The sequence below is a fragment of the Amblyomma mixtum genome, chromosome 9 (assembly GCF_055824585.1).
Source record: "Amblyomma mixtum isolate Tamu chromosome 9, ASM5582458v1, whole genome shotgun sequence".
Taxonomy (NCBI): domain Eukaryota; kingdom Metazoa; phylum Arthropoda; class Arachnida; order Ixodida; family Ixodidae; genus Amblyomma; species Amblyomma mixtum.
Window position 1 is genome coordinate 116,427,575 of NC_143020.1, and position 17,858 is coordinate 116,445,432.

Below are 17,858 nucleotides of genomic sequence, written 5' to 3' on the forward strand. Positions count from 1 at the left end.
AGTGTGGTTCTTCAGTATAAGTGTTCGTTGTTGGGGTTGGGAACTGGGTTCTTTTCTTTCATTTTTATCACGATTCAGGCCTTTTATTTTTGCCTTGGCAGCGATTCGCCCCACAGAATTTCGGATTTTATGTTTAATTTAAACGAAGCCTTTCTTTTGTCTTGTTCGCAGTAATGTTGAGTAGTCGTCAGCACGTTATTTATGTCACCTTTTGCTATTTTTGCACCTACTTACGCATTTGAAAACAGTGTGTAAATCTGCTTTCTAATTTATTTGTTGATTTCGATTCCCTAAAGCAGGCGGAACTGCTTGGCTGTTGTTGCAATAACTTAGCATGCACTTTTGTTTTCTTCTCTTTGATATGAAAGTGTTCCCTGCTCTGCTTCTGCCATGGATATTTATTTGTTGTGAAGGTGCTTGCTTCCGACTTTTTGCCCCTCACAATCGCGCCAACCATGTCTGTGTTCTGTGCGTAGTTTATGGCAACTTTTTCATTTTTTTATTAGTGATAACTTACCGGGTCCAAAAGGGCATCGAGCATGGGGTGCAAGAGAAAAACAAAACAAAAATATAAAGCGCAATACAAAGTGGAAAAAAATAACAATGGAAAGGAAGGCACAGGCTTTGTCAGTACTTTATAGAGTCCAAGAGGGCTGGCTTTTAAACATCTAGTACGGAGTTAGTAGCATCCGTGGAAGTCCTAATTTACGAAAGGGAGAGGGCAGAGTTGCTCTTATCTTCAACAGACTTGGAAGGCTGGGGATGCATACCGAGATATGCTTGGTATGGCCCAGAAGAAAGTCTGCCTAATCGGGCTCTAAACTTTTGCCCAACGGTGCTCAACTCAGAACTCAAAGGCTAAATACTATCAGTACAATCACATAAAGCGTAAACAGATAGGAAGAGTAAGAAAATGGTTCATGGGGGTTTAACGTCCCAAAGCGACTCAGGCTATGAGGGATGCCGTAGTGAAGGGCTCTGGAAATTTCGACCCCCCGGGGTTCTTTCTTTCACGTGCACTGCCGTCGCACAGGCGCAGCAAAAGATCTCGACGTACAAAACTAAAGAAAGAAAAGAAATGCAATAAAATTCCACTCGAGCTTTCTCGTCTCGTGGTACGTTACCACGGACGCTCCCCGTGAGCCTTGGTGGTGGCCATCGCAGGATCCGCGGCAGCTACGGCGGCCGGGTCCGGGGCAGGCCAGGACCTACGGACGCACAGCATCGCCGCGCTCCGGCTCCGGGCGCGGGAGCACAGCGCCCGCCTGCAGCACTCCATCGACGCCCTGTTCGCGTGACGACCCAGCAGCACCTGTCCGGCGTCGCTCCCAGGGGGAACGAAAAGAGCCCGCTCACCTGGCGCCATGAGTCAGGCGCCGATTGAATTAGCGCCGCCGACCACCACCACGACCAGCGGCCGCGGTTCGCTTCCACACCCTCCTCTCTCCTTCTTCTCCGCCATCTTCCCTCCTCCGCCGGTGGAAAGAGACACCGATGATGCCCTCCCCCCTCTCTTCGCTGGCCGCCCGCTGATTGGATTAGGCGCCGCCGCAGAGCGGCCCGTGTGGCCAGCCGCACTCACCCCGCCGCCGCGCCGCGTCGACGGCGAGTCCATCCGCGGCGCGCCCAAATCGCGTTAGGCCTAACGATGACGGACGACCTCGGCCGGCCGCCGAGTCCATCCGACGGTCGCGCTTCACTTGGCCGCGACGGAGGAGGAAGAGAACCGCTTTTGTTTCTGCCGAAAGCTGCGTGCCGGTGGTGGTGGTGCTGTGTGCACGACAGCCCGATTCGTGTATATACTGTGCCGGGACGCCTTCGCCCTCCGCCTTGTATGCGCAGGCTGTGACATTACGCGATGAACAACTTACTGTGTGTAATGCCTCCTTCTTCATTTCGTCCTGTTTCCTTTCGGAATTTCAGTTCTTAATTTCCCTTCTCCCTGTACCTCTCGGCTCCGCTGATGGACTTCGTCAGTTCGGCTCCATAAAGGAGTTCCACTGATCCCCATTTCTTCCTAGCCGCAAAAGACACTGTCCGCCTCTGCAGGGTCACCGCGTAATGTGACACAGGCGCCGCCGCGTAAAGCGGACTCGAGGGGACCCTCGGGATCCGAGGGTGCGTTGGGTCTCCCCGCATGTGCAGCAGGGACGGTCGGGACTCGGCGTCTGGCGGGACGTCCCGGGGGAGTAGGAGTCCTCGCGCCATTAGCCGCGCGGGGCGACGCCGGCTGTGCGCGCGGGCTTTCAATTAGCGAGAAACGTTGTTTTCACTCGATGGACGCGAACGCTGATGGATCGTGCCAGGCACGCTCGACTGGCTAGCGTCCCGACGTCATCGCGGGAACAACGCCAGGCATATACGCTGTGGAGCAGCGTCCAATGTCCTCTTCTTCCGCTTTAGGCCTGCGATTTTTCCATTATTTTTCTTTAAAGAACAGAGAAGGCACTTTGACCGCTGCAGGCCCCCCTGAGATCCAGGGTTAGTCTCGATTCAATTCAAACACTTCGGATATGTTAATTTAGGTTCCAAAACATCATTGATATGTCTTTTTCCGCGTTTCAAACTTTTATCTACGAGCTTGGAAATGTCCTGCAAAAACCTAATTTTTCCCAAGCGCAGGGGAAAAGCAGTGTTCCGTCTCCACGCCAGTGTTTGCAGCAAGTAAGAGCGCCTGTTGGAATGCGCTTTTGGCTTGGATCTTTTTTTGCCCCACCTTTATAGTTACTAGATGGCAGCACAGGTTGTAAAAGTATCTCTGAGCTTTTACGCCGCTAAACCTCCTTCAATTGCTGCCATTCCAGTGATTCCTTTATCCTAGTATATTGGACAAATTTTCCTCTGCTGCGTCTCAGGAGGACACCGGCACAATCATTTTAGTTTCACTTTTCCCCCACTTGTCTGACGAGCTATTCACCCATTGATCTTCGCGCGGAAACACAATGCATACGGTGCGCTACGAATACTTAAAAACGCGACAGTGACGTGGCCGTGACGTCACGACGTGCCTGCAGACAGACCCAGGCAGTCCCAGTTTTTCTTCCTCACAACTGACGGACACTGCAGTGGAAGCTACATTTACGCATTTGGAGCCAGTGAACCAGAAACCAAATTCTCGAAGCTGATGGCGTGCTAGAAGGAGCCGACATCAGCCAGCATCGTCGCCACCGTCCTTCGGTTATTACTGTTGTCACATGACGAGCCAACGGCGAAGCCGCCTCTAGAGCGACTTGCTTTGAGACTTCAGGCCTCCAAGTGCAGACGTCAGCCGTTGTTTTCAGTTCAGAAACAAAACCGGGAGGAACACTAAAGACGTGGCACGTGCTTACAGAGATAGTCACGTGTCGACGCCATGAGCAGTGACCCGCTAATAATAGGTCAGCCTCTGGGTTTGGCAGTATTCCCTACTGGCCATTGCCGTCGCGACTTGCATCCAGTAAAGATACCCGTCTGTATATAGTGAGAAAAGGGGACGGATTGTGTGGTATGCTGGCATCAAAAGTTCACGCGTATTCGTACCAGGGGTCAAACAAGCTCAAGGAAATATTATATATATGTTGCCTTCTCTTTAATAACTTTATTCAAGTAGATATTGTCGGGGCAGATACCAAATGCTGCAACACCTGAAGAAGCCACAGTCCTTCTACAGCTCAGTGTAGTGGTGTTCCACGTGACCGCTTGTACGAGGCATGTTGACTTAAACGTTTGATAATCACAGGTGACTCATCTGTTCCAATCCGCAGAGAATATCCGTGACGGACATGTCGTCTTTACATGGAAGGCTGTGAAGAGGTATCGTAAATATTCTTTCATGCCCCAACGAAGCTCAAGAGGGGCAGCCAAAGCCGCAGTCGTATGAAACACGTATGATCAATGAGCTAGTTGGTGCCGCTACACAGCAGATTAACTGTGGAAACAAACACAGATACAGGAGGAGAACAGACAATGTGCAAGCACTGAATAAACGCGTCATCGATCGCGTAGATATAAAGTGTACGTTCTCCTGCCGGTCAGTGCAAGGGGTCTCAGTTTCGTCATCCCGAGGTCGCTTAATTAGTCTGCTCTCGAAGCAGACAAATTAAAAACAAAAAGAAAAGGCAAATGGAAATAACAGGCGCGACATCTACGCGCCGCGATTTCCGGAGCGCCGACCGAGCCCAGGTTGTCCGAACTACCTCGTGCGCGGCCCTTCCGATTTTTTCAACGTCCGTCACCTGTGTTCGACTTCCATGATGGCTCCTGCAATGACCATTGCTTCGGTTTATGACCCAAAGCACCATATTGCATTTCCATTACGCGAACCAGCTTACTGAGTGAATCCGAGGCTATACAAGCCTGAAGCAGACGACGCCATGCTCGCCGAACGAATCGGCGGCTATACCTGCATAAAGCAGACGACGCCATCTGCCGGTGGGGGGCCGCAATGACTCTGTTCCGAGACTCGACGTCCCGGTGAACCGCTGTGCGCGGACTGCGGCTGTGTTGGAGAGGACTGGTGGTGGACTGCGAGGCTCGTGGACTGCCGACCCTCTACATCGATGCTCACTGAACTCCGGTGTCTACTCTGGCTTCGCCGTCGCCACGTGTGAAGCGCGCGGCAGCCCTAATTCCCTAGCTGTTGTCTCGAGTGTTTGTGTGTGCGTGTGTGTGTGCGTGCGTGGATGGGTGGGAAAGGGGTGAGTGTGAAGGAAAACGCGCAAGATCTGCCCTGCCTCTGTGTCTCTTTACTTCGCTGTCGGCTCAGCCTGCACAGCTTTTGGTGCAGCGGGCTCGGGAGCCGCTGCGAATGGGGGGCCCCTTGTGAGTGCTTACTTCCACCTACGTATAGTTTCGGAATAAGCACAGCAACATCTATGGTCTCTCTCTCTCTTCTCTTTGTCCGAACTGTGCACCTGTTGTGTTGCCGTGTTTTCAGTTTATTAATCGTGGCCCAACCTAGACTTAAAAGTCTAACTAAAAAACTACAACCCCTGGGGAATGGAGTGCAGTCGATTTTATATCGTTTAGATTTAACATGGCGCAACACGTAGGTTTTTAATTTTCAGGTACGGACTAAGAAAAGGGAGGTGCCTACTGTATTTCGTGGCTTTTGATTTATTGCTCAACTGAAATTAAGATGTATGTCATGTGCATGCTGGCAGTGATCACTTGCATGGTTTACCCATGGACACACTATGTTCCTTGACTACTGCTAAGACAGGCGTGATTCCCCTAAAAACAAAATAAGGTGTTCCGTTTAAGTGCGTCCGCACTTGTACATCGTCGCAATAGGGTACGCCTGTACGTCGAAGGGGGAACAGTTTACATGATGAAAAGAAAGGCACGTCAACGGTCTGAGTCGGGATGCCGCGATGGCTCTAACGGCTGACAGTTAGGATCCCAGCTGCGACCCCTACTAATTAAAATGACGTCAGTGGCTAGCTCCGCCTTTCCATCTGCGCCTTTTCACCAGGTTTCACAGCTAAAAGTAACCAGTATTTAAAAAGGACGGAGGGCCCTAACCTAAGGTAATAAAACCAGGTGAGTGCTGTTGAGTGTCGTATGGCCAAGTCACTTGTGTATTTTCGTTCCGAAAAATCAATCAGTTGCTAAATACTAATCAGCAAGCTTTTAATTATTGATGTCGGGAAAGAATTCTCAATGTGCAAGTTGCAGATCGCCTTGAAAAATAGCCGGAGGAAATGTTTGCAGCAAAATACCATTTACCTACTATTTTTACCGAAAAGACAGCCCACGAAATATTAAACCTATACCACGTGACAGCGGTATTGCATCAGCATCCCAAGAGTCGACTCGACAGTACGAAAACCGTTTTTTCGGGAGCGCTGGGCCCGACGGTGTTTTGCGGGTGCTCTGGGCGAGGGATAGCAGCTGTCTAAGACCAGTAAATAAACCTGCGTGAATGTTACCTTGGAGCAAACATTTCAGCCAGCTATTTTTAAAGACGATCGATAACTCCTGAACTGGCACTCATTCCCAAGCCAATATTTAAGAAGCTAGCTAATTAGAGCTCGTTAATCAATTCATTTTGGAGGACGAAAAAGATTTTTTTTTTATTTTTGGGTTTGGGTCGGCGTTGACGTACTGTCTGTTTTGAAACCTTGGTTATTTTCAGCTGGGACACCAGGTATATGTCAGTGGGCTGTTGCTCATTTAGAGAAGATGGCGCGATAACGGCGTGCAGATTAAACTAATTCTGGCGAGATAGTGATCAAAAGGTTGAAGCAGATGTCCAGGTGTCAGTGAGCTGGACGTTTCAAACAAGCAACCCGACTTGTTAGACTGCACAAACTGCGGTACATCGCTGATTAGTTCCAACGCAGATGACAATTAGCGAATTGTTTTTTTATGAAGCATGCATCGGCGGACATTTGCACTACCTGCCAGAGATCCTCGATCATAGCAGTAGTGGATCTCTTAGCGTTCCATGTTTCCTAGATTGTGATTGGTCAAAACCGATTCTGTCGATGCTGATCAAAGCAAAGACAAAGAAGACGCTCTCAAGCGGCTACAAGGGGTCGACTAAGGGGCGCATACTACAAGAAACACCTCGGTCTGATAATTTCAGAAGAAGACAGCAAGGCATGCACGGATTCTGATGTGCAGTTTCGTGATTGGAATGCATGGTTAAAGAGGTCTGGCTATAGTCGGGTACAACATAGGATTGCTGTGAAGCTTATCCTTCATTCATGACCGCCACACAGAATACCCACGCGTCTTTCTTGTAACCTCCACACGAAGATATGAGCGCAAGAATTTCGATGCCTCAGGCTTGTTTAATATAGTCAAACATTGAAAATCTGACTCGTTTACTATTGCAGTTGTCGGCGGAGTAATACAGAACTCGGAAAGCCATGGCCCATAGTTACTAACTTCTGTTTTCTTAAATTGTATTAGGCACCCTAGATGTATCCTACTACACATCCTGTTATTCTAATGAGTCACTGCTGCCCCCTGGTATCTCTCAGGGGGAGACATCTACCACGGCCGCTTGATGCAAAGCGCAACCTCGCTTTGCTCTTTGCATCAAGCGACCGTGCCGTAACTAGCTTAGATCTAAACACACCCTACTCTCAAAATTGTGAACGAAAGTACTCTATTTGACGCATTCACTTCGCTCTCACGGTCGTCACTGCGTCCGGTCCCGGTCACCACGCGTAATCCCCAGAGCTCCTAAACATGCGTCCGCACCACAAGGCTATCAGCTGGCAGCCTATGCAAACAACAGACGGCGCTATTAACGCCATTTGGCGAAATCCCTGAGTCCACGGCTTTCGATTCGCCGATTTCGAGGCAGACAATGATTATGGCTTTGCATCGTACGCGGCTGAACCAGATAAGTGTTGTTGACAAACTTACTACGAGACAAAAGTTACCGCAGTATACCCAATTTCTGTCCCCAGTTCCAGCGTAAACGAACCAGCGGTTGAGGCAAGTGTTCGCGATAAAGATGCACAATACTGTACTACCGCACTCAGCATGAGCGATACCGCGCGAGAGCCCGGGCAGGCGCTAGAGCGTTGTAGCTCATACTGAGCGCGATACTACATTGTCGAGAATTAACAGGCATGCCCAAGAAAAGGCGAACTTTTATTGCGCGAGGCAGTCTGCTTAGAAGGTCTTTCGCCGGAGGTACGGTGGACTAAGATCAGTCCTGGCTCGAGCTAGAGTCGAAAAGACTCCGTTTGACCGACTCCTGAAGCTTGGGACCGGAGGTGTTTGAACTTGACGTGCGTGTGGATACAGCTTCATAATCTGCCCTAGAAGCCATGTTGCCTTCCGCATTCCATCTCGAAGAGGCCTGTGGTTGGGGAGGGGGGAAAAAAAGTGGCGGCACATCGCAGAAATTAACATTTAGGCTTCGTTCTGGGCTGCATTCTCACCAAACATAAGCATTACAGCTTCCGAGTATCAAGATGAGCGCACAAACTGTATTGTTCAGGAATCATTAACCGAACCTGGTCGAAAACTGACCCAACCTATTACCTGATGGAGCTGCGAAGAGCAAAAAAAATCAGGGGGCACTTTGACTGTCTAAAGTGCGTAGAGGCGAAAGCGTTTTCCGCACCACTTTGCCTATGTGACACTGGTGACGTCACCACTGGATGACGTCACACATGATTGATGAAGAAGTACTGACAAATTACTCATTAATGACTAATTACTGATTAGTGACTAATTACTAACTGACCTATAATTAATGACGCTTAAGCTTCGCTTTTAGGAGCGGAACGCGACAGCGTGTTGTAGCGCTGCCAGGGAGTCCAGGGACCACCACCACCCGTTCGGCGCTATGCCTTGCCCTTTGAACGCAACGCTTTTTGAGGAAAGGAAATGGCGCAGTAATTCTCTGTCATCTCGGTGGACACCTTATCCGCCCCGTACAGGAAGGGAGGAAGTGGGAGTAAAAGAGAAAGAGGGGCCGTTATGAAGAAACTGAAAATTGTATTTGAGGAAGGGAAATTACGCAGTAACTGTCTCACATATTTCGGTGGACACCCGTCAAAACGCAGACACATCTGCCCACACGGCTGCTAACGACAGTATGAAGCATTAAAGGCTTTCGCGTTAATACTTGTGGCACGAAGGGTCATTTCAAAGGACTTAAAGGTAGCCTGGCTGGGAGAAGACACACTAAACACCGAGCTGACATTATTTCTTTACATTTTCTAAAAAGTGAGGACGCTGTGAAGCCAATGCAACGAAAGTACTGTTAAACAAAAAGAAGAGGAGAGAACTGACAACACAAGCCGCCGCGGTGGCTCAGTGGTTATGGTGCTCGGCTGCTGACCCGAAGACGCGGGTTCGATCCCGGCCGTGGCGATTGAATTTTTTTGGAGGAGAAATTGTAGAGGCCCGTGTACTGTGCGATGTCAGTGCGCGTTAAAGAACCCCAGGTGGTCGAAATTTCCGGAGCCCTCCACTACGGCGTCTCTCATAGCCTTAGTCGCTTTGGGACGTTAAACCCCATAAACCTAACCAAACCGAACTGTTAAACAAAAAAAGAAGAGGAGAGAACTGACAACACAACTATTTCCCTAACGTTGTGCGCACAGCACTACACTCACCCGTGCACGCGTCTGGATCGAACTCGTCCGGAGACAGCAGGTTGACGTCGGCCAACCACCGCTTGACGTAGCCGGCGCTGGATGCCGTCCCCATTGGAATGCGGTACGACCTCAGTAGCCACTGGTGTAGGTTGCATTTGGTAAGAGGCAACAACTTGCAACCACCAGTGGTACAGGGCGTCTCGTATCGTTCTCGCCCTTCCTCCCACGCGCTAGATGGATCGCCAGGACGTTCGAAGCTCGTGCGATCTATATGCTCCCAGCGATCTTCTTCCGAAACATACGGTGCGATGCATCGACAATGCAGTGCGCAATCACTCGGGTGCAATCCTTCGGGACGCTTCTCCCACCTGTCTGGCAAGGCGGGTGCCGGGTCATCTGGCGGTACTGGAGGCGTTGACTCGAGAGACATGGCCGTGTCCAGTGCCACTGGACGATGCCACAGGACGTGTCCAGTGCCGCTGAGGCGATGACGAGGCGACGGGCTCTAGGTTGGCATGGCTTCCTGCCCCGATGTAACACGGCGTCTGTAAGCTGGAATGATGATGATGATGATGTCCTCAGGCTTAATGGCACATACCCACGGCGGGTGATTGGCCAGGGTGCATAGCGGATACAAACACACTCATGTACAGGGAATGGAGCATTTTTAAAATTTTGGGACGCAGAGCTAAAATTTGTACAAAACAAAAAATACGGAGAAGGAAATGTTGTGAATTCACATTCTAACAGAGGAATCTACCAGATGAAATTATATAATCGTGAATATAATAGCACACTGGCTGGCGAGTGGTACAAGGTTGAGTGGTATGGCTCTTCTTCTTCTTCTTCTTCTCCTCACTAAACATGGCATGGCTCGTTCGATTGATTTCTTTTGTCACCCAACATGGCCCTTCGGCTTCCTCACCCATTTAGTCGGTAGGGGCGTGAAGAATCAAGCATAAGCTACAAAAATAAAATAGATTAATAATGTGAAAGCATCATACGTCCCATCAGGAAGTCCATGGCACGAAATTCGGATGGCGTCAGCACGCCGGTGTACGAGGTCCCACAACACTTGTAAGCAAACGTGTTATTTGTTGTCCTGTAGTGTAAGCGCGGTGCGCGAACTTTCACATCTTTCACCCGGTATATATCCATCATCATCATCATCGCTCGCCTGTATTCAGAGAATCGCTCGCAGAGTGTCAGGCTGTCCTGGAATTGTTAGTTAATTAGGATTTGAGTTTAATGGCGCAAGCTAAGGTCAAAGAGCGCCACAACAATTTTTTTAAGTTTGTGTGATATTAAATGAAATGAGACAGATCCTAATACGTTGTGTATTACAAAACGGTAAAAATCCCAATGTAAACGACTGGAATGAATAAATAAATAGCATCCGAATATGTTAAATGCAGACTAAAATTTGAACTGAATGCACGGGGTTTGAACGGAAGCTAAAAGCTGGGTTTTTGCCAGAGACAAGAGGCTGAGGAGTTTGCTTCTGCCGTTGCTCGACTACAGGGCCCTCTTGTCGGTGCCAGGGTACTCTTTCTTACGAATTACCCTGGCCAAAAATAAAATGAAATTTCTTATGCGCAATAAGAATTCCAATGGTGTTTAAATAAGGCATGACGTTGTCGCATGGTGTAATGGGTTCATCTCATAACAGAAGTGAAGGAAAGAACGGTATGTGGTATTTATGAAATTTTTCAAAATGACTTCGGTGATGGGTGCCATAAAATGGACAGTTAAAGAGAATATGAATATCTGAAAGCGGGGCACTACAATGCTCACATTCAGGTGGCTCGACATCTTATTATTTATGCCTCCTTGGCATTCACCACCGTATCTTGGCCAATCCCCCCGCGTGGGTATACATATGCCATTTTCATGTGGAGAAGAAGAAGAAGAAGATATGCACCCTGGCCAATCCCACGCCGCGGGTATGTGCCAGTAAGCCTGAGGACATCATCATCATCATCATCAGACGCAGTGTTACATCGGGGCAGGAAGCCACGCCAACCTAGAGCCCGTCGCCTCGTCATCGCCTGCTAAGTGGCACTGGACACGGCCATGTCTCTCGAGTCAACGCCTCGGCCGCAAGATGACCCGGCACCCGCCTTGCCAGACAGGTCGGAGACGCGTCCCGAAGGATTGCACCCGAGTGATTGCGCACTGCATTGTCAATGCATCGCACCATATGTTTCGGAAGAAGATTGCTGGGAGCATATAGATCGCACGAGCAAACCCGCCCGTCCTGGCGTTCCATCTAGCGAGTGGGAGGAAGGGCGACAGCGATACGAGACGCCCTGCACCAGTGGTGGTCGCAAGCTGTTGCCTCTCACCAAATGCAACCTACACCAGTGGCTGCTAAGGTCGTACCGCATTCCAATGGGGACGGCATCGAGCGCCGTCTACGTCGAGCGGTGGTTGGCCGACGTCAACCTGCTGTCTCCGGACGAGTTCGATCCAGACGCACAGGTGAGTGTAAAGGAGTGCGCACAACGTTAGGGAAATAGTGCTGTCAGTCCTCTCCTCTTCTTTTTTTTTTTTTAACAGTACTTTCGTTGTTGCAAGGGTGGAAGAGCGGGCTAGTTGGTAGTTCATCTTGAGGAAAAACACAGCGCACTCCTAAGACACGGACAAAGAAAGGCAAGACGATACAGCGCTGTCTTGCCTTTCTTTGTCCGTGTCTTAGGAGTGCGCTGTGTTTTTCCTCAAGATGAACTTAAGTTGTTTTCGCTTCACATCTAGTAGCATTCTCACTTTTTAGAAAACGTAAACAAATAATGTGAGCTCGGTGTGTCTTCTCCCAGCCAGGCAGCGCAACTAAAAGCAGGCCTTATGCGGCGACCCTTAAGTCCTTTGAAATGACCCTTCGTACCACAAGTATTAAGGCGAAAGCCTTTAATGCGTCCTACTTTCGTTAGCAGCCGTGTCGGCAGCCGTGTCCGCGTTTTGACGGGTGTCCACCGAAATATGTGAGACAGTTACTGCGTAATTTCCCTCCCTCAAATACAATTTTCAGTTTCTTCATTACGGCTCCTATTTCTCTTTCACTCCCACTTCCTCCCTTTCTCTACGGTGCGGTTCAGGTGTCCACCGAGATGACAGAGAATTACTGCGCCATTTCCTTTCCTCAAAAAGCGTTGCGTTCATACGGAAAGGCATCGCGCCGAACGGGTGGTGGCGTTCCGTGGACTCCCTGGCAGCGCTACAATACGCTGCCGCGTTCCACTCCTAAAGGCGAAGCTTAAGCGTTATTAATTATCAGACAATTAGTTCTTAGTCATTAATTAGTAATTTGTCGTTACTTCGTCATCAGTTATGTGTGACGTCATCCAGTGGTGACGTCACCAGTGTCACGTAGGCAAAGTGGTACGGAAAACGCTTTCGCCTCTACGCACTTTAGACAGTCAAAGTACCCCTGAATTTTCTTGCTCTTCGCAGCTCCATCAGGTAACAGGTTGGGTCGGTTTTCGACCGGGTTCGGTCAATGATTCCTAAACAATACTGTTTGTGCGCGCATCTTGATACTCGGAAGCTGTATAATGCCCATGTTTGGTTCGACGCCTAAATGTTATTTTCTGTGATGTGACGCCTCTTCCCCCCCCCCCCTCCTCCTCCTCAACCACAGGCCTCTTCGGGATGGAACCTTACTGCCAGCTCCCTCCGAAGAAGGATGGAACCAACTCCTGAAAAGGCCAGACAAGAGCATCCAACTGGCACTCATTTCGTGGGCCCAGGAAGTCGCCTCCACCTGGGGGCCACGCCAAGCCCACCTGCCCTAAATCCCGCCAATCTATGGCAATAAAGTTATCTCTCTCTCTCTCTCTCTCTCTCTCTCTCTCTCTCTCTCTCTCTCTCTCTCTCTCTCGGGATGGAATGCTGAAAGCGACATGGCTTCTAGGGCAGATTATGAAGCTGTATCCACCTGTACGTCAAGCTCAAGAACCTGCGGTCCCGATTGCTTCAGGAGTCGGTCAAACGGCGTCTTTTCGACTCTAGCTCGTGCCAGGAGTGATCTTAGTCCACTGCACCTCCGGCGAAAGACCTTCTAAGCAGACTGCCTCGCGCAATAAAAGTTCGCCTTTTCTTGGGCATGCCTGTTCATTCTAGACAATGTAGTATCGCGCTCAGCATGAGCTACAACGCTCTAGCGCCTGCCCGGGAGCTCGCGCGGTGTCGCTCATGCTGGGCGCGGTAGTACAGTATTGTGCATCTTTATCGTGAAGACTTGCCTCAACCACTGGTTCATTTACGCTGGAACTGGGGACAGAAATTGGGTACTGCGGTAACTTTTGTCTCGTAGTAAGTTTGTCCACAGCACTTATCTGGTTCAGACGCGTACCATGCGAAGCCGTAATCATTGTCTGCCTCGAAATCGGTGAACCGAAAGCCGCGAACTGTGGGTTATCGCCAAGGGGCATTAGTGGCGTCATCTGTGGTTTGCATAGGCTGCTAGCTGATAGCCGTGTGGTGCGGACGCATGTTTAGGAGCTCTTGGGATTATGCGTGGTGACCGGGACCGGACGGAGTGACAACCGTGAGAGCGACGTGACTGCGTCAAATAGAGTACTTTCGTTCACAATTCTGAGAGTAGGGTGTGTTTAGATCTAGGCTAGTTAGGGCACGGCCGCTTGATGCAAAGCGCAAAGCGAGTTTGCGCTCTGCATCAAGCGGCCGTGGTAGATGTCTCCCCCTGAGCGATACCAGGGGGCAGCAGTGACTCATTAGAATAACAGGATGTGTAGTAGGATACATCTAGGGTGTCTAATACAATTTAAGAAAACAGAAGTTGGTAACTATGGGTCATGGCTTTCCGAGTTCTGTTTCAGATTTTCAATGTTTGACTATATTAAACAAGCCTGAGGCATCAAAATTCTTGCGCTCATATCTTCGTGTGGGGGTTACAAGAAAGACGCGAGGGTATTTTGTGTGGCAGTCATGAATGAAGGATAAGCCTCACAGCAAGCCTATGTTCCGATGTCATAGATGTCATAGATGAAAAAGACTCTGTCGTCACGAATCTGAAGTAAATTTGAAAAAACAATCTGAACAAAGTTTTCATGGCACAGCAGTAAATTGTTGAAAACGGCGTGTGGTGGCGACATCTAGCTTTAATTTTTTGTCCTGCCCTTTGTCATTAGAACGTGGTAACCAATCGATATTGTCCGGCTTCATTCTGACTCTGCAGAGCACTTTTAAGTACTCGGGGATTCGACAAGCTTTGAATTTAAAATTCAGGTCTTGTTTGCTTGTCATCCAAACGATTAAGACCAGGGTGCTCCTAATAGGTTTCGCGTTAATGTCAGCCATCGTGGTATCACTTAGAATCACGTGATGGGAAAATATCGTTGCCATATTAGTACGCCCTGCATTTGGACTTCAGGGAATCGGTAGGCTATCAATAGGCGTTACCATAATGGCTGCCACCACGGCTAGCAAAAATTTGGAGAGAATGTGCATAGGAGAGTGGCCACAGGTTCGTTATGGAGGTTGTGCATCCGGAACTGGTACTCGAGCGGTTTCTGCGAAGGCGCTCCAAGCGACCACGGTGCCTTACCGCGCGTTGTGCTTCGCGTGTCTAAACGATTGACGCGTGCAAGCACGGGACGCCGACCGTGCCGCAGAGACGGCCACTCATCCCGGCTGGCACCGTCCGCTGGAGCGGTACAGTGCATCCCGCCTCCGCTAGGTGGCTCCCCGCCCCCTCAATTCTGCTAGGCCTAACGTCTTGCTTATCTCGCTCTTCTGTCTTCTCGCGTACCCTAAGTGCCTTCCTTGCGAAAACAAAGGCGCAGCACCGCCTCGTTCGTCAGTGCGCGGCGGTTATTCGTTTATTGGCCGCGTGTTTGCTTTTCACTCAGGGACGAACTTGAGAGCGTTGGCTTTTCGGGTGCATCAAGGCGAGTCTTGAGAGCTGTGTGAAGTTCTCGAGCGGCCGTTCGGGAAAGCGAAAGCGACGGCTTCGTCGGCCGTCCGTCCACTTAGCTTCGGGGACGACTTGATTTTTTTTTTTTTTCACCCTCGCTGAGAGTGACCACCGAGTGGAAGATGCTTGGCCGATGTTAAATCGGAACAGCGGAGAGCAGGGAGAGAGCGTAAAAGCGTATTCGGCCCCTATGTCCGTAGGTCGAGTCGGAGGTCAGGGGAGGTGGAGGCTCAGGAACACGAAGCCGAACGTTATGCGACATGCAGAGGTTTCAGCCATATATGAAACATTTCAGGAAAATACAAAAGGCAAGCGCAGCACACAAATGATGTCCTCGAAGTAAGAATTAAATTATCAAAAGTGAAACCTGGGTGATTTGGTCACAGTACTTACAGGAGCAAGTTGGGGTCGTTGGTGGGGGTATGAAATTGGGGGCGTTTTACAGAGATGAATATGCAAAGACAGAAAGACACAAAGCGGGACAAACGCTCGGCTCGAAATCTCCATAAATTTCTGTAATATATTAATCCGAAAGCATTACTAGTCCCATTACGAAAAAAGCCGGTGGCGTGTGTGACTGTGTGTACTCGCACATGGTACAGAAAATTCCAGCGATGGCAAGAAAAATAGGGTGACGTAAACAAGCGTCCGTAAGCACACCTACGGACGCACACATCAAGCCTAGCACCGCAATTTCAGACAAACACATACATGTCGTTCTTTTTATGCTCCCCGCTGGCCGACTGAATGCGGCGCCAGTTTTCCCGACTACATTCATACCAAAACTGTGACGCAACCGTTTGTCTTACCGCATTCTGGGTGGTGTCATTCGATTTATAGTCGCATATATCTTACATGTGCTAGTCAAGTTGGATGCTAGCTTGCGACAGCAATTCGAACCGACGAGATATGCACCTTCAATTGTATGCCTTCACAGACTACCTCTTCCCCTAAGGCGCGGTTGAGATGTCCGCCGAGATGTGAGACAGTTACTGCGCCATTTATTTCCTCAAAAACAAATGTCCGTATCAAAATTGTCTTCCTTTCGTCGTACAGCGTTCCGAGTGCTGTCATACGGTTATGTGTCTGGGTGGGTGTCAGTGCACCCATGGACAATAATGCTTTCGTATTCCCACACGTAAGCTGCCTTAGTGTCTCTGCCGCTTTTTTTTACTTAAGTTAGTTGCTAGTTCAAAGAGATATATGTAGGTCGCGGGTTCGGATCCCACTGGCAAAATGTGGTCGTTTTTACTGCGCTAGCACATATAGTGGCCATTCCCCGCACTTAGCCGTTGTGGTTCATGGCAGATTCTTTCATATCCGAACGTAGAATTTTGCTTCGTAAAAGCCAGATATCAAATGCGCAGGCTTCTATTGGAGCTTCTAAGAGAAGTGTACTTCCTTCGTTATGTCCCATTATTTCGTTATAGAGAGGTTTGACTATTTATGACTGCGGGCAAGCTTTTCTATAGAACGTTTTTCTTTAACCAGCAAGGGCTTAGCAAGACGATATCAAAAGCCATTTCATCTGGTAATTCAAAAATTAATTTGTTTTAAAAAGAACATGACACCCCCTCCAGATGATAGCGCACTTAAGCAAAAAATCTAGCCCAAGGCTAGTTTTCGTCATTCCTGGATTTTGTTTGTGCCTCGAATTTATTCTACAAAATTATGGTTTACTTTGATCCGACGCATTAACATACATGTACGTACTGTCGGCCGCAAAAGTTAGCGGGATCTGCGATGCGCGGCGGAGCGAAGCAAAACAGGCAAAACTGCATTGCTGCGCCATCTGCCGTCACAGAACGTGACGTCGAGGCTCACGGCGCGCCTGCTGCGGCAGTACAGCGAGCTAGCCTCTACACCACACTCAGTGACGAGAGATGGCGCAGCAATGCAGTTTTGCTTAAAGTAGTTTTGCTGGCTTCAGTTTTGTTTCGTTCCATCGCCACGCATCGCAGATACCGCAAGCTCTCGCGGCCGACACCATGTGTAGAATTTTAAGCAGAAAATAATTTCCAGCACTCAGCTGGGAAGGTTCGCAATATTAACGTATCTCCCTCGCTCTGACTCCCGCCTTCAACAAACTCCTTTCTTACGCCTGTTTTTCATAAAGCGTCACTCGTTATTTCAATTAGGAACAATTTTTCTGCCTAAATGTATATCCGGGCATAAAGAAAAGTATTTCGCTTTTTGAAAGTCGAACAATCATGATATTTTTCATGCTTGTACAATATGCAAGGTAATGCATTAGAGTTTGGGGAAACTATATTTCTCTAGATCTAAATTCAGGAGCCAAATAAGGTGGCAGAATTCTTCACAATTTGGTTCGGATTCTTTGCTCAAGTTAACCGTCAGTCAGGTGGCTGTTTCATGCAATTTTGAGACAAAAGGTAATTTTTTCAATGTTATCTGTGGTTGCTTTTGACCTGTTATTGCTAAGCAAATGCTAATCACGTCCTACAGTAAAGTTGAAGCAGTTTAATCTACGCAACTGAACGCGCCTTGGCACACACACTCTTACTGTTATTAAATTGCTCGATAAGTCCTTGTGCCCCTCCAAAAGTAAAAGCAAAAAATAACAAAGCAGACTGGAGCCGTCACTGTTACGAATATTCGACGGCGCATACGTTATTGGTACTCACCTATGGGGCAGAAACGTGGAGGCTAAAGTAAAGGGTTCAGGGTAAGTTAAGGTCAAACCACAGCGCGCTATGGAAAGAAAAATGATAGGTGTAACGTTAAGAGACCGGAAGCGGGCAGAGTGGGCGAGGGAACAAACGCTGGTTAATGACATCCTAGTTGAAATCAAGAGGAAGAAGTGGGCTTGGGCGGGGCGTGTAATGCGAAGTAAAAATAAACGCTGGTTCTTA

The 17,858-nt window shown here is 49.0% G+C and overlaps 2 protein-coding genes across 2 annotated transcripts in view; both read left to right on the top strand.

The window, feature by feature from the left end:
• LOC149330894 (visual system homeobox 1-like) overlaps window positions 1–3,281 on the top strand; it is a 68,084-nt gene extending 64,803 nt beyond the window's left edge. Inside the window, exon 6 of the mRNA XM_089561624.1 lies at window positions 1,165–3,281. Within this exon, the coding sequence (XP_089417750.1) occupies window positions 1,165–1,298 (134 nt within the window). The 3' untranslated portion in view covers window positions 1,299–3,281. The remainder of the gene's footprint in view (window positions 1–1,164) is intronic.
• Window positions 3,282–11,058: 7,777 nt separating this feature from the next.
• Window positions 11,059–17,858, top strand: part of LOC149330895 (venom metalloproteinase BumaMPs1-like) — a 37,746-nt gene continuing 30,946 nt past the window's right edge. The window contains exon 1 of the mRNA XM_089559507.1: window positions 11,059–11,531. Coding sequence (XP_089415633.1) covers window positions 11,124–11,531 — 408 coding nt within the window. The 5' untranslated portion in view covers window positions 11,059–11,123. The remainder of the gene's footprint in view (window positions 11,532–17,858) is intronic.